This window comes from Lepisma saccharinum, chromosome 20 (assembly GCF_977018435.1).
Source record: "Lepisma saccharinum chromosome 20, izLepSacc3.1, whole genome shotgun sequence".
Lineage (NCBI taxonomy): Eukaryota > Metazoa > Arthropoda > Insecta > Zygentoma > Lepismatidae > Lepisma > Lepisma saccharinum.
The window spans coordinates 7508954-7534707 of NC_139248.1; the positions used below are offsets into that span (position 1 = coordinate 7508954).

Sequence of the window (25754 nt, forward strand, 5' to 3'; positions counted from 1 at the left end):
AACTCGAATTCAAAATACTTACTTACTATGCAGAACACCAAAAAGCATCATGTAATTTTAAGCTATGGGAATATGCCTCTCCTTATTCTGGGCACCGTTAAAGACTTGGAACTCATTGTACAAATGATGATATTACAAGATGATAGGGCAACTTTTCAATTATTTTTTGTAAGTAGTAAAATACATATTTTTGCAGGTTGTGTTATTTTTAAACTTGAGCCTCAATGCAAGATCAATTTCATGGCTCTATTCCCTCCTTTCTTTCATGAAATAACTTGAAAATTACAATGAACCACAACTTGCAAAAATCCAAGTGTACAGTTCAACGGCATTCACACATATACTTACACTCATACATACACATGTGTACAAATATATTGGTACATTTATCAGCTACTACTTTACAAAAATTAATTTAAAATACTCTTAAGTACAACAATAAAAAAACATGCTTGCCACTTAATACTTTTTCCAAAAATTGCATGTACATCATCATTTGCACACAAGAATTGATCTTTAAAAATCCACCCAAAAATAGGTCAACAGTAAAATCATAAACAGTATTTGAATTATAATAAATTATATTGTTGCTTGCCCTTTTTTTAAAAAAGAAGTAAAAATCACAGAACCTATTAAAGAATATTAGCATATAACCAACAGGAAAATACAGGCATATTCATCTATAAATACAGATACATATAGAAGGAAATAGCAAATTGCTGAATGTTCCACAATGCACAATTATAACATTTTCAGTTAGGATCAGATGCCAATAAATGTTTGCGTTAATTATTTTTATATTTAAGCAGTAAAAAGAGCATAAAGGGCCTTTAAAATGTTAAAGTGTTTAACCATACAATACAGTGGGGGGGGGGGGAGGGGGACAATAAAAATAGTTTTCTTAGAAAATTTCTTCAGTAGACAAATAAGACGATTCAAAAATTATGGTGCATGCAGTATTGGAAGCTAACATGTGACTGATGCATGATGAGTCTATCATAACTTTTTTTGAGGTATTACTTATTGCGACCCACTTCAGAAAAGACTGTTTTTTGTTTATCTTGCATTAAACACTTTTATGACTTTACCCCTCCCCTGACAATCAGTGTGCACATTCAAAAACAGATAATTGTTGTTCCTTTAAAGAACCTTTAAAAAACCCACAGACCTCAAAATGGAAAAAACACACATTTACAAATTGAAAAAAAAAAAATTGCTGTGTGTAGGTAGAGAGTTATGTCCAGTTTGAACACCTAATTACAGTGGGCTGTGTTGAAAAAAAAAATGTCATTTTAAATGAGCAATTTGTGTTAAACATGTATTCCTTCCTCTTCCTTGTGATTTCTTTTGGCAAGGAAAGCTTCTAGACACTGCAATCTGTGTACACCATTAAACAGATATTCGGACTATCCACCTAGAACTTGGTCACTAATATCACTCGTCATGTCACTCTACAAAACTTATATCTATATACAATTCATTTAAGAAAGGAAAAAACAAAAATGAGAGGAAAAAGAACACTGCAGTTAAATTGTTTGAGATCATAGCACTAAGTCCTGCACACTCTCGCATTCGCACATGAAGTAGCCAGTCAATCTCTTGGCATTGGATTAGCTGGACGTAACTGCCGGTCTCTGCCAGCTAGCGTTGAGTCCACACATTATGGTGGGTAAAAAGCTGCCACAGAAAACTGGCAGACTTATTCCACAGAATTCTCTAACACACCGCAGTTCGCACTGCCGTTAAAGGGAAGGTGCTGCTACCTTCGGGGGATAATACCATTGGAAGTACTTGAAACTGTTGGGACCATTTCCAGCTCAACTAACAGTGGGAAGTGATCTGCAAACAACAATGTTTATTAGCTGGGAGAATAACAAGTTACACAGCACAACATTAACAAATTAATCTTCTAATTAAACGTAAGCGAGATAATAACTTTTTCTGCAAAACGTAGAGGTTCTAATTTCTGTGGCCTTGCAGAGAAGGGTACTTACTTTACTATAGGAGTGACACCTATAAATCATATATTTTGCATTTTTTTACATTGCTAACATACTATTCTGCATTGCGGAACATTTCTTTAGGTGAAATAATGAACTTCTAACAAAAATAATGTATATTTCTTACATATACGAGTACTTACTGTTACTCGTTATTTCGATTCTGTAACACATATTATGACGATAGCGTACTGGTTCATCGCGCTTTTTGAGAGTTTTGTTGATTTATGCAGTGTTGCAACCTACTTTCGTGCCCGGATTTGAAATTATGCTAATACCTAGCAAACCATTGACATTAGCCTCACAAACCATTGATGTTAGCCCCACAAACCATTGATGTTAGCCCCAAAAACCATTCACGTTAGCCCCACAAACCATTTTCCGTAAGGTTAGGTTAGGCAAGCATAGTTAAAAAAAATAATTAAAAATACTAGACACGTCATGTTATAGTGAAAACACGGGGAGTTTGAAACACTGACTATGGGGTTTACGTCATCTAACACACAGAACATTGTGCTCTCATGCAGAAAGCAAATGGCAGCAGTGTGTCGGACAGAGATTTTCGCAGAAAACAACATGTATTCGCATTAAAATGGATCAAAACTACATTCACGAACTTCCAAAACGCTACAGAAAATGATTTGCGTAAGTACTTTCTCCTGTAAAAAGTAAGAAATCAATCACCCCTATAGTAAAGTGTTACCCAGAGAAGTAACTCACTTAAGTCTAATTGTTATCAATCTCAAAGAACACCCATGCCCAGGCTGGGAATCGAACCCTGGATCCATAGCATTGTGCTAACCACTTTGCCACAGAGGCTGGCTATTATCATAGCTGCCTAATAAAAGTTTATTGGTATTCTATGTGGTGGCTAAAGGTGTTTCATATTTTCCTTATTTTCAACATTGCAGCCCCTCAGCATCATGATTACTGTAAAACAAAGCGAGAAATGCATCCAGTAGACCGAACATCATAGCCTACCACCCAGAAGATCAGCAGTCATCTCAGGGAAAGGGGGAAATGAACCAACGATATGAGAAATGGTAAAAACGTATTCAAAATGAAGTGTCAATATCGGATTTTATCTCAGCCTACATGTCAAATATCAACAACAACAAATTTTATTGGACTTACAGTTTACATGTGTCTGTTTACACCCAGCTACATGTCAAATATTTGCAAATCTTGTTGCTATGTTGATATCTACAGGTTTGTGTTGTGTCCCGATGCTTTGTGGTACTTTTGTGCTGATAACGGAAGTATCCGAGGTTCACGTTGTTACATTACGGCTAAAACTTGTACAAACACAGTAACAATCTAATTATGAATCAGTAGCGAATACACTGCTTTGTTCACAGTTGCAAACTATTACATGTGTATCCGGTGCATAGATAAACACAGTTGTCGGGAAGTTTGTATTACTACTACTTATATCTCTGTATTATCAACCATTTTTGTCACTTGCCTCATAACGCCCTGAATATACATTATATTATTGTTGCTTACCTTTGGAATTTTGAGATCTTTCATTTCTATTTTGCCATCTGTTCAGTGTCACAGACAACTAGTATCAGAAGGACGAAGTGGATAGACTAAATTGTAGATGCCAACATGGTAACTAGATTTCCAAATATTTGACATGTAAGCTGAGACAAAATTCGATATGAACACTTCCACTTGAATTCCGTTTTCTTTCTACCATTTTTATTATTGTTTGTTTACTTCCTGTTAGGTTACACAGCGTGGTTTCTCATTTTGTTTTATGTTACATAATGTGGCTGATTCTAGCTATGTCATTTTTCACAGAATATGTGTGTTCCTGGCAACCCTGGAACACATTGCTTCAAGACGGGATATGATGTCACAAATGCAATCAAATGTTGTGTGTAGTTGCCAGCATTCAGGCAGCAAAACGGGCTTTTTTGAACAACTGTAGCGCCGAAGCGACACTCCGCGAAAAATGTTACTGAGAAAAGTTGTTTGTTTTGATGTCCTCTATACATTTCCGTGGTACGAAGGCGCCGTTAAAATTACACCCCATAGAATATCGGTTATCGGATACCGATAACCGATATTCTAACAATCTGATATAAAATTAGAAATGGTCCTTGAAAAACCTGAAATGTTCATTGATATCCTTAATAAATGTGTGTTTCGTCGTGACTGCAGTGCAAAAGTAGTTGAATATTTAGACATTTACTTTTTAGAAAGAAGGGCATGGAGATTATCCATAAAAATTACAACAAAATGGCAGAATTTTGCACTAAATTATCAGATATTTATCGATATATCGGATCGGTAAAATAATCTGTAATTTTACCAATAAACCGATATGCCTATATCGGCTGATACCGATAGAGTACCGATTAATCGGTCCCATCCCTAATAATATATATATAATATATATTATATATATTATGACGGAGATGCCGACATTTGCTGCCTGTAATGCCCGCTTATTTTTATGGACATATGCAGACATTTATATAAATATTGCAAGTTTCGGATCCGGAAATTTCGGATTTGGATCCGGATTCGAAAGTTTCGGATCTGGATCCGGATCCGAAGGTTTCGGATCTGGATCCAGATCCGAATCGGATCCGGAACTATCTTAATCCCATTATAATATTACCACACCTTAAAAGGTATTATGATCTTCGATTACAAAGAAATTTTTCATTAGTTAGTCCTACAAGAATTTTTTTCAAGTGTTGTTCCTAAAATACTTTGCTACGCATCCGCTAACACACTCGTGCACAAAAATAATCTTACTTGTTTAACATAAAATGTCAGAGGTGATTTTGTAAATGCCATTGAAACGAATATGTATTCATTCGAATGTATTGGAAATGAAAACACACATAAATGAGACATTCCATTCCAGGATGACACCTTTAACACACATAAGAAGATAGAAATGTTATACAAAAAATATGCAATTGTTCTACAGTTACAGCTTTACAAATTAAAATAAAACATTATAATATATGCAGTGTTATATAATTACAAAGTGTAAGACTAACAAGGGAGGTTATCTAAGTGTCCCCCTCCGATTTCCACGAAACTTGGCAGGCGTATAGTCGGGCCCAAAGGAAGAAATACGTGTTTTTTTTGTTTCAGCTAAAAAAACGGTTTTAGGCTTAAAACCCACTCAAATGTCAAGATGAGGACAAATTGATGTAAGGATCTGACCCCTGTGTCCCTCCGATTTCCATGAAACTTGGCAGGTGTATAGTGGAGCCCAAAGGAAGAAATACGTGTTTATTTTATTTCAGCTAAAAAACGGTTTTAGGGTTAAAAACCCCCTCAAATGTCAAGATGAGGACAAATTGAAGTGAGGATCTGACCCCTGTGTCCCCCTCCGATTTTCATGATACTTGGCAGGTGTGTGTATAAACATGCCCAAAGGAAGAAGTACGTGTTTTTTGTTTCAGCTAAAAACTGTTTTAGGGATCAAAATCCTCTCAAATGTCAAGATGAGGACAAATTGAAGTAAGGATCTGACCCCTGTGTCCCCCTCCGATTTTCATGAAACTTCGCAGGCATATAGAGGGGCCCAAAGGAAGAAATACGTGTTTTTTTGTTTCGGCTAAGAAACTGTTTTAGGGGGCAAAACCCGCCTCAAATGTCAAGATGAGGACAAATTGACGTGGGGATCATCTGACCCCTGTGTCCCCCTCCGATACCCATGAAATTTGACATGTGTATAGAGAGGCCCTATGCCCCCTGTTTCTTCCTATGCCATATTTACATGGTTTCGGGTCAGATCCCCACTTCAATTTCTCCTCACCTTGACATTTGAGGAGGGGGGGGGGGGCTCTATACACCTGCCAAGTTTCATGGAAATCTGAGGGAGAGACTTAGACCTCCCTTGTAAGTGTATTAATTAATTACAAATCGCGCACGCGCGCAGACACAGCATATATATGTGTATGTATATTATACATATATGTGTATTAGCAGGTAACAATATGGTATAAGCACATTCTTACTTTCCAAAGAAGCGCATGTGGGATGGCAAAACGGATCCGGATCCGAAAATTCCAGATCCAGATCCGAAAGTTCTGGATTTCCCGACTGAACTTTCAGAGGGCCTGCGCATGCCTATATCTAGCCACACAATACAGGTGAAAAAAAGATGTAAACTTCGAACATTGCATAATTACCACGATAATTAGAGTACAGAAAAGTGTCACCCATTATTTTTTGCGAACCTCATGCAAGATCAACATGCAGGAAAAATATGATTTATTAGTAAACAAAATTCCAATAAATATTCATACTTTTGAATACAGATATATTAGCATCGGTATGACTCAGTCAGACTTTTTACACAACTTGTTACTGAAATACTCCTTACCTGAGGGGACATGAGGATGAGGGCAGCCAATGATTTTATTTTCTTGAAGCCATTCTGTAGGCAGTGGACCCAAGAGACCTAATGGAGTCATAGTATGCTTTGTGTAAAAAATATAATCAATGATACCTTTGAAATCGAATCTGAAATAAAGAAATGAAAAGATTACTTGCAAAATAAAATATTCATTAGCCATATCTAAAGAATAAATAGAAATATAGATTGGCAAGGACAAAAAAAATCTAAATAATTCTTACTTATAAATAATTAGTGTTCACATTTTGAAATTTTCACAAGTGGTACAAATTACTTAAGTATACTTTAAAATTTAAACATGTTATACGAGGTGTGACACAAAAAAACCCGGATTGATTGCGTAAGTGAAAAACAAAAAGGAGTTGGCAACAACAGTTTTGGTGTTCTACAACTGACGATGCAGCTTGAGTAGCCAGTTGGGAGTATTGCATCATTGAGTGAACACCTGCAACTGTGTTTGGCCGAAAAATGTCTAGTGTGAAAAGTGAACAAAGAATTAACATCAAATTCCTTGTGAAACTTACATTCAGGGTCATAGGTCTCATCGCAAGTAACAACAGCTAACAACAAACTTGGCTCATTTCTAAGGCATTGTAACATGTCCTCACTCAAGTCTTTACGACACAGTTTTGGTCATCTGACAGACCTTTTGGTACAACCTTCGCACAAATCTTCCGCATGTTCAATTCCTCTGTTAAAATGCGTCGAACAGCTTCCCTATCCTAGTTAACTAACTCAGCCACTGTATGAACACTCAATCTTCGGTCACCTCGTATCATTTCAAGAACTCGTGCAATGTTTTGTTCCATAATCGCAGTTCGTGGGTGCCCTGTATGTTCATTGTCATCCACACTGTCCCTTCCCTCCGAAAACCGTTCATGCCATTCAAACACGCATGTCCTAGGCAAAGTATCATTACCATAAGCCTCACTTAACATTTGGAATGTTTCTGTTACCGATTTCTTAAGTTTCACAAGGAATTTTATGTTGATTCTTTGTTCACTTTTCACACTAGACATTTTTTCGGCAGAACACGGTTGCAGGTGTTCACTCAATGATGCAATACTCCCAACTGGTGAGACTGGGTGAGTTCAAACTTGCAGCACAGATAGACTAGGGGTGTCGCATGACATCACCAAAACTGTTGTTGCCAACTCCTTTTTGTTTTTCACTTATGCAATCAATCCGTTTTTGTGTGTCACACCTCGTATCACAATACCAACAAATACCTAATGTATTTGTAAAATTTTGTAACTCAATTTGTTTCAAGTATATCTAATTGCATTTTTATGGATAAAAGAAAGAAGGGCAAACATGGCTAAATAAAAAGGAAAGAAGGAGAAAGGAAACACTCACCAGGCTGGGGAAAAATCAAATTTTCGCAGACTCAAAAGTCTTCTACTTCTTCGATCCAGACCTGGCAACTCTGCAGGACTCTAACTTCCAGTTCCACCTATCCTTCTACAACTGACGATGCAGCTTGAGTCCGCAAAAATTTGACTTTTCCCACTGCCTGGTGAGTGTTTTCATCTTTGCTTTTTAATTGTATTTTTAGTTATGTAACAATGGTGTTTCCAGTGAATATGCAAGGCTAGCATGCCCAGATTTAGGGAGAGGGGAGGGGCTTCAGTCCACCACCTCCATCTAAACGACCTTCACCAGCAAATATTGATTTGAACAGGGCCACAAAAAATGTAAAAAATATCCTAACCATCTGACATTACTTGGTCTAAAAGTTATCACTGAAATTGTAAGGGGACTCGTGATGCAGTTAGCTGGGCACCTAGCATTATATACATATGAAAACAAGGGTACAAGTACAGTGTGTCCAGCTTAAAAGTATAATAAAAGAAAAATTAATAACTTGTAAGTTTATTTAGATATTTCTGTATAGTTTTCTTCTACCTATAAAGTAACGCAAAAAGTTTTTTTACATGCCTAATTTACCTTGATATGTACACCATTAATAGCATGACAGATGTTCAACCTATATTCAACCTCCGTGCATGTGTTGTACAGCATTACTGGCATCACATTCTGGATGCGACGTTGTAGATCAGAAAGATTACGAACTCATGATAGGTGTACTGGAGACTACTACAGACGTTACTCCACTTGATTTTTTTCTGTGGGGTTTTGTAAAGTCTCGAATGTACCAAACACGAGATCTACGACATCGGATTTGTTCTGTAATCTGAAATGTGACTCCGTAATGCTGTACAACACATGCGCGGAGCTTGAATATTGGTTGGACACCTGTCGTGCTACTATTGGTGTACATATCGAGGTAAATTAGGCATGTAAAAAATCTTTTTGAGTAGAAGAAAACTGTACGGAAATATCTTAAATAAACATACAAGTTAATATTTTTTCTTTTATTATACCTTTAAGCCAGACACATCAAAACAAATTCTTGGCTAATAATAATAATAGTTTATTTTAAGTGTTGAGCACAGTATGAAACCTAATACAGCACTAAGTCAAATACAAAAGTACAACGTTACACGAATAAAATACGTAAGCTGTAGAATAACATAACATAACAAGTTAGCATATTTACACTTCAAGTTACAGTTTTCAACGAGATCTATTATATCTCTGACACTAATAATTGTTTGTTGTTATATAATATTGTGCAATTAATTGTGTATTGTTCTAATAATAATAATCATCATATTTATTGAAGTGATGATAACGATTAAACAACAATGTCAAAATTGGTTATACAAAATTAAAAAACTGAATATATAATTGTAAAATAAAACAGTGGATCCTACAATCTTATACATCAACATAAATTCAAATTGTAGGTTTCAAGAAGATCAGCTACTAAACCTCTGGCCTTGTTTAGGCATGTGAGAATAGAGATATACCTATGGGAATATCTGGGAATTTTATAAGCTATATTATTCAAGAAGTATTCACTATCAACTTTGAAAGTTAATATCTTCTCTACAAAATTTATCCTTTTCATTTATCTTCTTTCTTCTAAGGTAAACATATTCAAGTGTGTTAACCATTCAGAGTAATGTTGGTCATAGTAATTTTTAAACTTTGTGCATAATAACCTGATAAAAAGTTTTTGAACTGACTCAACTTTTTGAAGGTGACTGGTTGCAGTCAGAAACCATAATTCATTTGCATATTCAAGAATAGGACGAACTATCGTTTTATACAGGAATAATAAGGTATCTTCCTTTTTAAAAACTTTCCATGAGAAAAATATATAACCAAGCATTCTCTTTGCTCTTTTGCAAATTTCTGAAATGTGCTCATCAAATATGAGAGAGGAGTCTATTAATATTCCTAAGTCTTTATGACTGTCGCACACTTGGATTTTATTTTCATAAATAAAATAGTTGGAGACTATATAATGAACTTTCTTAGTACATCTTAAAACTTTACACTTTTTCAAGTTAATTTCCATTTCATTAATCTTGCACCAATATGTCATTCTATCGAGATCAGCCTGAAGTTGATGATGATAATAATAATAATAATAATAATAATAATAAACAAGGAATATAGAGTAAGGACTTTCTTTTCATTGCTGGTGAAATATGTTTCAAATCCACTACGTATATGCCCATACAGACTAATTGGAACTGAACCTACAGTTTAGAATGGGGCCTGCTCCAAATGAGAATCGAGCCTGAGTTACAAGGCAACAGCATGAACCACTATGCTGTCAGGGAAGACCTCTAACCTTCTTGGCTTGTGTAAGAGCTTCATTGCACACGGTAGATTGTTAGCGTTTTCCCTATGTTTACCAGTGCAGTGCTAAGAAAAATATTCATAATGCATCTCCCCAGCTAGGATAACTTGTATAAGCATCCTCTTCCTAAGGTAATACATATCAACAAATGCTGTTGCTATTGTTGTTGTTATAATAATAACTCCAATAGAGTATGAATATATTCCAGCGCATACTGCACTGTTTCTATGTTGATCCATACCAGCATCTCCCACCTATCGCCACACTCGATCAAGCATTCCCCAGTTAGGAATTTCCTGTTCAGCTACTGACTAACAGACAACTGTCTCTAGAATGTTGTGTTTTATCATGTCTGGCTGGAGATTTTGCAGACTTTCGATGTCATGCATTAATCACAATGTATTGCTATAAAAGGCAGACAGAATGCTTCCATAATTTCCCACTAGATGGAGTATGAGAGATAAAATAGCCCATGCATTGTGTCGTGGGAAGCTTAGTATGTCTGCTCATAGACGTAACAGGTCTGGACAGGTTTCGACATTCAGTGTTGTTACTGTTCCCTTTCAGATAGATGATGTGTTGGTGAAAAGTGGCATAAAATATGTAGAGTTAAACAGACTCCTAGAAATGTTGATCCGATAATAACATGCAACCCATGGAATCCTGTTGCTATGAAGAATGTGGATCCATATACTGCGTCCGCAATAGTAAATGGGGACTCGTAATATTCGTATGCTTGAAGAATAGTCAAGTATATTCCTAATATTAGTGTTAACGTGAGGGCTTGGGTTGCATGGGAATGATTTTTTTCTAATAGGCTATGGTGGGCTCAGGTTACTGTTACTCCCGATGCTAGAAGAATTGCTGTGTTTAGTAAAGGTACTTGTATTGGGTTGAATGGTAAAATTCCTTTTGGTGGTCATAATATTCCTAGTTCAATTGTTGGGGATAGGCTTCTGTGGAAAAATGTCGAAAATGCTCAGATAGATGAGATTGTTTAACACAATGTCGTAATTTGAACAGCAGGTGCACAAGAATGAACCAGGCTACACATCGCTTGTTATGCAGAAATTCTTCACCAAGGAAAGCATTTCTGTTATCACCCAACCCCCATACCTTCCGGATCTTGCTCTGAGTGACTTTTGGCTGTTCCCTTCTCTGAAAATGGGCCTCAAGGAGACAAATCAAATGCAACTGCCAAACTCAGCAATATTCCAAAAGAAGCTTCCAACAATGGCAGGATCAATGGAGCAAGTGTGTGTGTGAACGAGTCTTACTTTAAAGGTGGTTACGTAGACATTGCCATACATTCCATTTTAGTGCTACACCACAATGGACTGGCTAAGCATGACATCACCAAGCCAGTGCTCCGATGTATGCTTTCAAAGAAACTTTCATGCGATGAAGCCCCTATGCTTTGGCACTGCAAAATGATTGTGAAGGTGTGACTTTTATTACAGTGACAGCAGTTAGGAAACAGAAAAATGATGTGTAGCGCACATCAATGTAAAGACTAGATTCTGAAGAATACCTGGATATTTTACTCATTCCTCATAGATAAGGGGTTAGTGAAGAAAAAGCGTAAGAAAATCAGGTAGTTTTTCAAGAAACATGTCAATAATTTGCTACAGGAACATCAATATTTTGTTTCCTATCTGCTGTTACAGTAACAAACAATAACCTTCTAAAATCAGTTTTCACAACGTAAGATATCTTCATATATGTTTTTTTAAATATGGGTTATAACCACCAATGTTCTGAGGGCTTCAATTTTTCATGTTTCCTAAAAAAAACAACCAAAAAACACATTTTTATATGATATTTCTTAATTAACCCCTCATCTGTAAGTAATTAGTAAAATATGTATATATTCAGCAGAATCTAATCTTTGGGCTTGCTAACTGCTGTCATTGTAACATAAGTTACCCCTTTCCAATACAAAAGGATAAGAGGCCTCCCCGATGGCGTCGTTGTCTTGTAATCAAGGGGTCCTGGGTTTAATACGTGGTGGAACCTCATAGTGGTTCCTACTCTAAACTGTAGGTCCAGTCCCGATTAGCCTTACTGTGCATAAAGTGAACTTAAAACACCAAATCAACCAACGAAAGGATAGGAGAAAGCGGGTTGAAAGTTTTGTTTGGGAACATACATCCGGAATATTGGCTGCTAGTGACAACACCGCTTAACCAGTCCATTCCGAGAACTTTTGACTGTATCTTTTATTAACTCAGACACTTGATGTAAACTCAGATGTACCACCTGAAAGGAGGCTTAGGTTTTCACTTGTACCGAAGTCCCATAGAAATGGAAACACTGAAGTTACAACTAAGTCACATTGAAGTTACAAGTAAGTCAGGGTGGCTATTCTAGAACCTTAATAAATTTCAGGTATAATTCCTGGTTTTCAAGGCGAACTTTAAAAAAATTCAAGGTACTAGCAGATGTGTTCTCAATTTCATCCTTACGTATTACCACCTCTCACTGCCCCCCCCCCCCACACAAACATATTAACAATACAAAGGGTCTGTGCAATTCCAGTTTAACCAGAAATTCTAATTCAATTAAACAGAATACTGCCATTTCACATACTCAAACTTATTTTTACATCTAGAAACAAAAGTGGCCGTGGTGGCTCAATCGGTAATGCGTCTATCATGCTAGAGGTCCCGGGTTCAATCCCCGGCCGGTTCAAATCTGGGAACTTTTCTAACGTTGGAAGCGGCCCCGGTGCCCACCCAGCGTCGAATAACATGGGTACCTGGGGGAAACCCTGGGGGGTAAAGGCAGTCAGGGGTGTGATGCTGATCACATCACTCCCACTCACGACCTGATCAAGAAAGTGTGGGGCGTTACCCCCACACCTTCTATATGCCTACATGGCATGGTGCTAAGCACAGGGGAGCACTTTACCTTTTTTTAACAAAAAGTCTCAAATGTTACAGGATATAACTTCTAGGAAAAATTTTAATTTTAAAATAACTTCAAACTCAAATTTACCTATTTTCTTCATCTTGCAATAGTTTTCCATGTCGTGCCTCCCCGATGGCGCAGTGGTAGCGCCGTCCCCTTGTAATCAAGGGGTCCCGGGTTCGATGCCCGGTGGAGGCACATAGTGGTTCGGATTCCAATTTAAACTGTAGGTTCAGTCCCGATTAGCCTTAATGTGCACAAAGTGGACTTAAAACACCAAATCAACCAAATCTTACATCTATCAGATAGATAGTGCAAAGGACACTAACAAAGTAAACACATTGAGAGATTTCAGTTTCATTTTCCACGCTGCATTCTTTTCCTCTCCTACCTCGATTAAAATAACACTAAACTGGGAAAAAACTTACCTCAGGGCATTAATTAATATATATAAATTGAATGGGATTTGGATTAATGAAAGTTGCAATTTTTCACGTCTACGGAGAAAAATTCACGTAAGAATTGATGCATAATTCCCGGAATTCCCGGTGAGTAGCCACCCTGTAAGTCCACAGGCATACAAGAATTTTTTTTGTGGCCTCTTATACACAATTAAACATTTAGAATCTTCTCCTATTATGAAAAAGGGTAAATATATATATGTTAGTACAACTTTGTGCACGGAATTTAAACTCTTAAACAATAAAGAAATGGTACTTACGTGTAGTTTGTGAAAGGCATAATGTTTTCACCATATGCTGAAGACAGCTTAAAGGAATGTGTATATTCATTTTGTCTTTCTGTACATGAAATTTTGTGCAGGCAGGACTTATAGCATAAATCTTTAAAATCTGGATGAGTGGTTGCTATTCGACCAGACTGCAAGAACTCGATCACTCCTGTAAAAAATGAAACAAAACATACATAAAAAACATTATAAATATATTTTGGTCAAGAACCATAATCATTAGGGGTTTTATTTCAGGAAAGGGCTTCATGTCAATTTATGCTAAAGAACTAAATTAGAAAATTGAGGATGTAATTGAAATATTTCAATTTTGAATCAGGGAAGCATAAGTCCACATTATAACGTTAGTCAGTTGCAGTGGCATTACAAATGGCCCTGCAGGGCCTGCCATCTCTGAGGGCCCGACCTGATACAAGAAAGAAAGAAAAAATAATAAATAATAAAACCAGCTTTGCAAATAAACAAGTACTTCATTTCAGTAAAATACTGAAGGCAATTTTAATAAATTTGTCCAGCATAATTTACAACACTCCAATGATTGGTTGGTTGATTTGTTGTTTTAAGTCCACTTTATGCACAGTAAGGCTAATTGGAACTGGACCTACAGTTTAAAGTGGGATCCGAACCACTTATGCCTCCACCAGGTATCGAACCCGGGACCCCTTGATTACAAGGCGACGACGCGCTACCACTGCGCCATCGTGGAGGCCAACACTCCAATGAATTTTGAGCAACTACTTCCATTTCATAATTACAGAGAACCTTAGTACTCATAATTTCCGCAAAGCTTATTTTTAGTTTGTTCTATTAATTTCACTGGCCAATGTCAACATCCTTCTTCGTAATTGTTGCACAATTGCTTGGTGCACTTCTCTTGATTTTTGTTCCTCGATTGCCGCTAGGTGCGCTGTTGTCACCTATCTGCCTTCCCCCATGTTGTCCGCCGTTTACTGGTGTTAATTATTGTTGTAGGAGAATCCATGCGTGATGTTCTTGTCCACTATCGATGTTCAGTTTGGGTTGGAAGTGCCATGTGTTTCCTTTATTTTTGTGTCTATGTGTGTGTGCGCTTTGTGTTTGATGTGCATGTACTTTTTCAATTCTATGGCTGTTGTATTTCTCACTGATTGATCTGATCTGATGGATCTGCCAATATAATAAGCTTTGCACTCACATATTTCCCAAAATATGAATACTTTTATTTCCTTTATTGTTTGAAATGGCATTTTGTAAATGTAGCGTTGTATATGCACAAGAACATTGAGAAGTTTGGTCATGAACGAAGCCTGTCGATATAGTTTTCTCTCGGGCATTTCTTTAATCAGTTGTCACTTGCAGTTTGGTGTGAATGTCTGTGTATTTTGACTGCAATTAGAATTTTTCTCTTGCAGGGCAATATATTAAAACCAAGAGTATTCGAGTGCAAAAGTGAGACAGTTTACCAAAAATATGGTGAGTTATGATTTACAGTTAACACAGTATATGCTTATTTTTTTTTATCACAGCTACACTTTTAAAGGAGTAGTCTAGTAGGTAGGGTGTTTGATTGCCATGTGAAAGAGTTGGGTTTGATTCCTGGGTGGGTGATCCAAGGTTGGAACTTTTCCGGCCTCGTTCCTGCATAAAAGTAGTCCTGGGTTTCACCAAGCCTAAAAAAATGGGTACCTGGAAGCTCAAGTTGACTGAGTATGGTACTGATCCCATCACCTCCAAAAATGACTATATCCACATCCAACTATGTGCCTTCATAGCACAGTGTAATGTGCACAGGGAACTTTACCATTATTATACTTATAAAATAACGAGGAATTGATTAGGTAAAGAGAAAACTGAACAAAATTAAAGTTGCAGATGTTTAAGAATGAGGAGCCCTTTAAGGTTCTTTGTGGGAGGGTCCTGGAACTGTTTTAGTTACACCATTGGTCAGTTGACTCTTGTAATTCACTTGATGGAAATGCTTATTTCACTTGTTGTTTAAGGTTCTTACAAGCACATAAAAACATTTTTATTATGTATACGTATACTAGGGCTGAGCCGCAGCTGATACCAGTGGTATCAGTATCTGAAAGTATCGGTTGGAATTTGTTTACGGATACCTGATATTTTGGTCTTTCATGGCTTTGCAAAAAAATCATTTTGTTATAATGTAACATGTAAGTTAATATTATGATGTAATATTTAAATTTTTTAAAGCAAAACTCTTGGTTAATTGATGCTTATAATTAAAGTGGAATTCTTACACACTAATATTAATCAATATTTCAAACAGCTTTTAATTATGACAATTTTCAAGTGTCAGTATCGGTAGGAATCAGTGAATGTATAGGTATCAGTATCGGTTCAAAGCGGTACTGGATCAGGCCTAGTATACAGAGTGAACCAAAAGTAAGTGGACAGTAAATGATAACATTTATTTGCGATTATGTATACAATTATACGAGGTGCATCCAGAAAGTAAGTTTCCCTATTATTTTTTTTTAAAAAAAAAAAAAGGTTTCAGAAAACCATTTATTGGCAACAGGTACAGCAAAGGTTCAGCTATTTTTCAACATAGCAACCACCAGAATTGAGACACTTGTCGTATCAACTTTTGGATCCCACTGTCGTAGAACTCTGCCGCCTGTGAATGGAACCAGCGTGTGACAGACGTCTTCAGCTCTTCGTCGTTGCCAAAATGCTCACCGGAGGACAGGAATTTCTTGAGGTGCAAGAAAACGTAAAAATCGCTGGGAGCGAGATCAGGACTGTAAGGTGGATGATCAAACAATTCCCAGCCAAATTCCGTCAAAACAGCTGCTGTGCGCCGAGCCGTATGTGGACGAGCACTGTCATGGAGGAGCACAACACCTGCAGTAAGCATGCCACGCCTCTTGTTTTGAATGACATGTCGCAATTTCCTTAGTGTTTCACAGTAATGGTCAGCGTTCACCGCTTTACCTCTGGAGAGGAAGTCAATGAGCAAAATGCCCTTCCTGTCCCAAAACACGGTGCACATCACTTTCTGTACCGACAGCGTCCGTTTGAATTTCTTCTTGACCGGAGATCCACTATGCCGCCAATGCATTGACTGCAGCTTGGTTTTCGGGGTGAAGTGCGAAACCCACGTCTCATCGCCCGTGACAATCCTGTCGAGGAAATCATCGCCGTCATCATGGTACCGTTGCAGGAATGTGAGTGCTGCTCCTGAACATTTCATTTTGCGTTCGGGTGTCAGGTTTTTTGGCACCCACCTGGCACACAATTTTTTGAACAGCAGGCGCTGCGTGACAATCTCATGCAACACGGATCGCGATATCTGCGGAAAAAGGCTACTCAACTCCGTAATCGTGAAGCGATGGTTCTCTACGATGCGCTGCCGCACTAGCTCAACCAGATCATCAGTGATGAGGGACGGACGCCCACTGCGCTCTTCATCATGGACACTTTGACGACCTTCCGAAAACTGCCGACACCAGCGACGCACCATCTGCTTACTCATAATGTTCGGCCCATAGACCTCACAGAGCTGACGATGAATGTCAATTGGCACAATGCTTTGTGCATTCAGGAACTTTATCACCGACCGAACCTCGCATGCGGCGGGAGAAGGAATACGAGCTTCCATTTCGGACCACTGCTGCCTCGCTACTGGCATGCGGCGGGAGAAGGAATACGAGCTTCCACTTCGGACCACTGCTGTCTAGCTACTGGCGCTGGGCGGGATCTGTCCGCCTGGCATATGATTGATACGTCTTAGCTTTGCTGCGCATGCGCAATTTACACGGCTCATTATGTTTACTTTCACGGGAAAAAAATAGGGAAACTTACTTTCTGGATGCGCCTCGTATTTACGAATACAATTCAATTTTGATAAACAATCATTACATTTACAATTAAATTTTATTGTATACAATAATACAATACTAAAGCACTGAATATTTTATCAACGCAGGTGCTCAAACTGCTGTCCATCACAATTTACACAACTTTGAAGTCTACCTTTCACACTTTTGCAATAAGTCCTCTTGTGTATTAATTTCTTGAAATGCATCGCTTATGTAATTTTTCAAATCACTGACACTTCGTGGTTTTCGACTATAAACTTTGTCCTTTGTACTCCCCAAAAGAAAAAATCCATTGGGGTAAAGTCAGGTGAATGTGTTGGCCAATCAATTGGCCCTCTTCGGCCAATACATTTCCCAGGAGACACTCACGGACTGCTCTTGCATAATGTGGAGGGGCCCCATCTTGTTGCATTAAGAATTGAACCAGTGGTATCAAATTTGTCACGAATGCGGTAAATGGATTGTTTCTTTGGGGCTTGCGTACCAAATGTTTCAACCCATTCTTTTAACGGTTTCAGACTTCCAATACTCTTTTAATCAAGGATACGAATAGTAATCAAGATATTTCATACCTCCTCTAATTAAATAACACCAACCCCATTGTTATAGTATAACCCTAACAGAAACCCTATTCAACCTGCTGTCCACCTACTTTTGGATCACTCTGTATACATATATTGTATATTATAAATCCATTTTTATAACTCTAACATTAATCAAACTAAGAATAAATGTCTGATGAAGGACGCGTGTGTTCTCCTGAAATTTTACATCAAAAATTGCGTTTATGTGCTTGTAAGAACTGTAAACTACAAGGGAAATAATTCCTTAAGCTTTCCTGGTGATCAAAGGTGACAAGGTTTTCGTGGGATGTGAGCCAGGTGATTTTCTGGATAGGTTTCCGAGCTTTCAAGAGCTAACATCATTCTTCAGGGATTGAAGTGAAATAATTCCACAATGCAAGCAATACGGACAAACATGCACTTATTGGTACATTACACTGCACACTTTGATAGCTCACTCACCAGAATCTGGAAGAGAGTTGAAATCCCCGCAGAGCAACAGCTGAATACTGTTTGGATCTGACTTGTGCCCTGGGCGAAAGCTAAGGCTCGCTTCCTCCACAATCATCCTCAGCTCATTCGAAAGCATCATCGTTTGTACCAACTTCACATCACAAAACTCTGGATCCCAGTGAATGTGCGCCGTGCACACCAGAAGAGGTTGGTGAATCTGACTGGGATCCGGTGGCAGCCCTGCAGATAAGGAGAAACGTAGATGGTTCTCTTAATCACAAATGTTGTATATTGAAATTAATTTATGGTGATATTTTTCACTTTGCAATCAGGTACATATCCAATACATATAAATACAGAATGGATTTTAAGGTGCAAAATTATGGTCGAGAAAGAGGAAAAAAGGTTCTGAAAATGTTTTCAAAAAGGTGCTGATAAAAATGTCTTTATTCAGGTCTAAACCAGTTACATTAATATTCTTTATTTATTACACTGTAGTAAATAATATAATTTATGGTAAACATGGTATAATTTATATTATACCATTTGATAGCTCTCGTTCTGCTCTACAAAATGAGACTATAGGATTTTATGTAGCTGCTCAAAAAGAATGAAAATCATTAATTTTTATGTCAATTTTTTTTAACAAAACATGAAAGAAAAGGAATGAAAAAGCTGTTGAAGCATCAAAGAAGGGATAAAAAGGGAATAAATGTGCTAATCTCATGAAAAGGTGCAACAAAGTGTGTTCATTTTATTTGATTTCATATTCTAAAATACATATCTCAAACGATCGGTATAAACACAGCTATATTTTTGGAAAGGTACTGCACCTTAAAATTGTTCCCTACATATAAACCCCAAGTCCGACATTCTCTCACTGACATAAATGTTATCCATGAAGGAAGCTCTATTACAACCTGTCATGGAATTGTCTCAAAAGACAAATAGAAACAAAAACCACCCATTTACCCCACTATTTCAGGGTGAAAATGCACTTTTATGATGTCCCTAGTGAAATCGGTTTCCAGGGGGGGGGGGATCCTACATTGTTTCTTACAGATCAATAACACCCAAATGAATCAATTCCAAGATGAAAATGTACTTCAAACAAGTGACATCTACATCAGAATTTATTACAGAGGCAAGATAGAAATTTGTGGGGAATGACGGAAAACAAATATTTTTCAATTATGCTTAAAAATGTGATAATGACAAAAGATGTAAATATTGCTGTGATAATGACAAAAGATGTAAATATTGCTTTTTCAATTAAGTGTTGCTACTGAATTTGTTTATGTAAAACATCTAACTATTTTGAAACTGATATTACCTACCCAGTTTATTAAGATAATAGACAATAATATTTTGAATATTTGCACAATATTACAGCCCGTACACACATAATGTTACATTTTAAACTTTTCAAATAATCGAAACATATTACTCATTTCCGTTCCTCCAATAATACATGCCGATATTTTCAAAGACATTAAGAGCATCGAGGAAACCAAAATGTGCCCAAAGGTCATGTTGTCAAGTGCACAAGACATGTCAAAAGTATGAGTCTAGAAATATATTTCAGGAGGAGTCTGAACCAATTGCCTTGCAATTAATATGCTAATACAATTAACATGTCCATTCATAATAATAATTATTCGAATAGGTAAATTAACTATATTGTTATTGTTATAAGAACAGCTTATGTGTTGTTAAGCTTGCTATAATTTGTGAAAAAAAACTGTCGTGGAAAGAAAATCCACATAAAAAATTTAAAGAATTTAATATTTACTGAATGAAAAACAGGATGTTATGTTCAGTTGATGAAAACTATAGTTTCTGATTAATATTTTAGGCATATTATTGTAAGAAGTAGCATGCATAAATCTACTTAAGAAATTGCCTGTCTATTATCTAATTGACTAATTCTAATTTCATTGCCTTAATGCAAGTTCAAGTTAAATATTAAATAAACCTTGATTACGCAACAGATGCTAAATAAGTACATTCTGACTTAGTAAGTCTTTTGATGAGTGTCGTTTACCTACTTTTTCATGTTAGGATTATGTTCTCCAGGAGACCAAGGTGTACATTTGGGAAAATACATGAATTAGATCCAGGAAAAATTTACAACATTTTGCTCAATTTGGGCTATGAGGATTGAATGTAAAGGAAGTCTACAAAAGACCGGAAATTTTGAAACTGAGGAAATGAATAGTGCAGAGGATGGATGCCGTTACATACGCTGAAGAGAGGGTACGTTTATGTCTTGAAGAAGACTGTCATATCTGTGTAAACGTACAGGGTCCGTTCTGAAAGTATCCGAACTTATTTATTTGCAAACAATTTATTGATGACAATTACAACTGCTGTCAATATTCTTCAATGTAGGCAACTTCAGCCTCAATATAGCGAGTATAGTGACTTTTCCACTGTTCACGGAAGTCCTGGAAGTACTTGACTGACACCCTCTTTAATGCTGCGGTCGTTGCAGCTTGAACCTCTTCAATTGACGCAAAACGCTTCCCCTTGAGCACCCTTTTGACCTTGGGAAACAAAAATAAGTCAGCAGGTGCCAATTCCAGGCTGTAAGGGGGATGAGACAGCATTGCCACGCGTACGTTGGCCAAAACCTCACCTACCAACAGCGCTGTGTGAGCCGGCATGTTGTCGTGGTGAAGCACCCACCTGTCGGCGATGTCAGACTGGATGTGCTGGACCTTCTGTCGGAGACGCTGAAGCACTGTTTTGTAGTAAGCTGCATTCACGGTGGTCCCACAGGTACAAACTCTTTGTGCACGACCCCCTTCACGTCGAAAAAGACAATGAGCATTGTCTTCACCTTTGATTTTGACATCCGGGCCTTCTTTTGATGAGGGGATGCAGGGGTGTGCCATTCTGAACCTTGTCTCTTGCTTTCAGGGTCATACTCGAATAGACAGGTTTCATCCATTCATGGTTAAAGTCTCCATAAAGTTTTTTTACAATTTAACACAAAATTTCACAGCGTAGCGCTGTTCCAAAGTGCACTCCATTTTCACCAAATTCTCGACGTGACATTTTTTCCATGTACACAATACGAGCGATTTTACCTCAACCACTGCTCGCAGGCAACTGACCGAGGCCTTGTTTTGAAGGTTAAGGTCCCCACTGCCACCTGGTGCAGCTTACCCGAACCCTCGACCAATTCTCGCGCCACGCTGCGGACAGTTCGGATACTTTCTGAACGGACCATGTATGTGCAATCGTAGAGGGACAGAGGGACATTTTGCATAGCTTGACGTAACATGTCCACAACAGGAAACTGGAGAGATCTTTTTCACTCGACCAGCTACAACAGAAGAACCCTTCAGATTCCTGTGGACATGTTACATCAAGCTATGCAGAATGTCCCTCGATGACTGCACATGTGTTTATGCAGAAATGGTCGTCATCTTCAAGGCATAAAGCTAACCATCTCTTGAGCGTGTGTAATGGTATCCTCTTCTCTATACTTCTGTTTCAAAGGCCTATGACACACTCCCCCCCAAAGGTAGAACATTCCCCCGCCCCCTTTATGACGAATTATTTAATCAAATTATTTTGGTCAGACTTTTTTTTTTAGTTTTATGTGTATGTTTAAGCTTACAATGTTTCTTCCACTTATCCGAACAGCTATATTTGAACTGTCTTTTAAGACTTTTTGGCATTTGAACTTTTTCACTGTCTGGTGAGTGTTTCCTTTCTCCTTCTTTGCTCTTTATTTAGCCCTTTTGGCCCTCCTTCCTTCCTTTATATATAAAAGGTCGTAAGCTTTCGTTTGTTTAACGTAGCTTCGGACTTTGTCAGTTATTCGCAAGAAATTCACCAAATCTTTTGGTCACGTGGGGACATGTAAGTTATATTATATATGTGACTGTGACTCTGCTCTAGTGCATCTTTTCTTGTCTGGCAAAAATGTGGTACAAATTACGCGAAATACAAAAACTATTCTTTTGTGGTAAGTGTTTACTGTTTCCTCCATCATTTTGTTTATCTGCCCTTCTGGCACACTTTCTCATTCCATTTCTGTGTATAGAGTATATGGAATATTACACAATGTTGAGAAATGTACTGAAATATGGATAGAATATTAAAAAAATAACTAAAATATGTAAAATATGAGCCAAAACCTAAAATATGTACAAATATGGAAAATAAAAACGGAATCTTTTGTCTGCATGCCATGATGTCTATACAAAATATAACTGATTTCGGCTTCATACATAAATATGTATTTCCATATAAACCTGTTCCCTGACTACAAATGTGCATTTCGTAGTACTAATACATTATAGAAAAACAAATTTATTTACAAAACAGGTACAGATCCTTAAGAAGAGCTATTACAAATACTAAGACTGTACAATACAATATGATGGAATCCAAAACTAAACAGAGTATAAAGTTCTATTTTACTACTCGAGTTAAGTGGTAGGAAAATAGAGTAAGGCTCCAAATATTACAGACATCATCCATCTAGCAAACAGTGAGAGATTTAGTTAGCTTTGAGATATGCATCCAATACCAGATTAGGCAGAACTCACATCATCTGCACTAATCAATGAAGGAACAATGATTTCTGTCTCTTTCCCAGTATTAAAATCTAGCTTACTGGAATGAGTGACTTACCATTGTCCCACGCAGCTTCCTTCGTTTTGAGCAAAGCAGCAAGCCCTATGTTATCCTTTGGCATAACTCGATTCAGCATATCATCTGATCCTTCCGCATTGGCCATTGCAAGCTGGTTGAACTCCACTAGATGCTCCTGCACCAACGAAAACCTGCAACAAACAGGGAATTATAAATACTTTTGAATTGCATAACTCACCAGCAAATTAACTGAATAATTATAATGGTGAAAACACTGTTTCAAGAACATCTCATTTACAACCACTGTGAAAACATTGATTTTTTAAGTGGAAGTTTTTAATTTTATTTTACAAGCTAATGTTATAATTTACTATCCTCAAATGTCTCCCTTTTTTATGAGGAAAATTAGGTTAAAGAAGAAAGAACAGTTATAACAACCTCTATCAATGCCTCCTTCCGCTGCCCAACTTGGCACATCACAGTATAAAAAATAATTACTATAAAATAAACATTACAACTATAATGTTCATGTGTACCAACCCTTAAACCACATGGAGACAACAAGTACACATTACGTATCCAACCTGCCTGTGCAGCGCACAAACACACACAAAAATTGTATTAATATTATGTTAGCCAATTTGGCAGCTTAACGGTTTGACTGCGAGAGATTCTTATACTTAAATCTTGAGGAAGGCTAAATCATTCAATGTTCCATGACTCTCACCAAAGTTATTCATAACTTACACCAGTGCGGGGTGAATCATGCCCAACCTGGTTTGTGGGGATTACCAAACACTAATCCTAAACTACTGGTCACCCAAGTACCTCATTCAAACTTCCTTGTTGTTGGGCTGCATTGTCGCATTGGTCTGTTGTAGGTATCGAAGATGCCCGAGCCTTCATATGGATTGGCTTTTGCAGTTCACCAGTAAGATAAACCTCTCGCTTTGCTCACTCACTTTCAACTCCCTCAGGGAGTTGACTCACAAGGAGAAGTATTTACGACAAAATAAAAAACAATGCTCTGAAATGTACTGCAAATGAAAAATGCCTAGGTTCTTCAGCTTAAGTTCTGAATGACTGATTCATAAATATGTATTTGTCTAAAATAAGGTAAAAACTACATCTGTTCACGGCAACATACCGTGAAGGCATGGGGAGGGGGGGGGGGGCATGGAGGTAGGCCCACCTTACATTCATAATCATGGTTATTTTAATCCCAGTGGTGTTTTCTGAAAATTTGACCTGGTTCACCAGAGCAATTCGTATTTATTGTACATACAGAGTGGCTCAAACGAATGGGAAATTTTGGAATGAAGGTTAATAAAAGGGAACACGTACCTTTGAAAAATTTAGCAAAGCCAGTGAATAGTAAGAGTAATTTAGCAAAGCCAGTGAATAGTAAGAGTATGCCATTGTTGAATTTCATACTGTTATGTTATTTCTTGAAGATAACATCCGACTGATGACCGACTTACCTTCTCTGTGGAGACTTCCTGCATGACACGCTGTAAGATTGCAACAGGAAACCTGGCAATGTCCTCTCGTATTCTTGACTGAAGTTCTTTCAGTGCTGCCACCCTCCCAGGGTTGCCAGGACATGTCAAAATTTCCAGTTCTTTGAGTCACCCTTTATTTATTATATATTAATTAGATATAATAGACATAAAGCAACAATGCAGGTATGCAAGTAAATAAAAGAAAGACTTAAGTCTGGCAACTTCAAATTTTGGGGCAATTTCTTCATACATGAAAAACGTTTCTTTACCGGCAGTACACTAGATAATATGGGAGAATACGTCACTGCTTTATCCCCTGCCTCCTCCTCTAGGTAAGGCTGGGTTGCTCCATGCAGGGAAATTGCTAAAAAAAAATCCCACTTTAGATCTCTCACTCTGGGAATAGAACCCAAGTTAACTGCGTGGCAGTCAAATGCCCTACCAACTGGATCACTGCAGAAAAAAAGAAACTAAATTTTAGCTTTACTCACTTCGCTATCCTGTAAAATATTGCACAGCCATCGACATACTTTCTCTCACTTTCCGTCATTGTTTTTGCCCTGGACTTTGGAGAGAATATTCCTTCGTAGCCATCTCTTTTCAACTCCGGAAGGAAGAAGTTGTAAAACTGATCTGTTTCCACTTCCTAGTCACCAAGAAAATTCGGAACTTTTGTAAGTAACCTCACATGACAGATAAGAGCTCAGCATACAGTATATTTCCAAATGTAATGAAAATTTGAAATTAGGTACAGTCCAATATGAAATTATTACTAATGTGTGAACTGCAATAACATGGAAATCAAAACTTAAATGCTAAAGCAATTTAGTTTATTTTTAGAATATATTTCAAGCTTGGAATTTGTATCATGCACATGGTACTATTAATTTGATTTGTCCATTTTTTCTTTAGAGTACAATAAAAGATGTGTTATTTGTTGTTTTTCTACTTTATTTCTGTATAAGGAAAGTTCACATGTATATATGCTAAAGTAACACTTACGGATATTTCACACCGAAGTGGCATGAAACATGT

At 37.4% G+C, this 25754-nt stretch overlaps 1 protein-coding gene across 4 annotated transcripts in view; it reads right to left on the bottom strand.

The window, feature by feature from the left end:
* Positions 1-437: 437 nt before the first annotated feature.
* The window catches only part of twin (CCR4-NOT transcription complex subunit 6-like twin), a 226233-nt gene continuing 200916 nt past the window's right edge, over positions 438-25754 (bottom strand). For all 4 annotated transcript variants that reach the window (XM_083142075.1, XM_083142076.1, XM_083142077.1 and 1 more), the window contains exons 7-12: positions 25211-25365; positions 23257-23408; positions 18616-18846; positions 13740-13917; positions 6361-6500; positions 438-1839 (exon numbers count right to left, since the gene is read on the bottom strand). In XM_083142075.1, coding sequence (XP_082998201.1) covers positions 1760-1839; positions 6361-6500; positions 13740-13917; positions 18616-18846; positions 23257-23408; positions 25211-25365 — 936 coding nt within the window. In that variant the 3' untranslated portion in view covers positions 438-1759. The remainder of the gene's footprint in view (positions 1840-6360; positions 6501-13739; positions 13918-18615; positions 18847-23256; positions 23409-25210; positions 25366-25754) is intronic.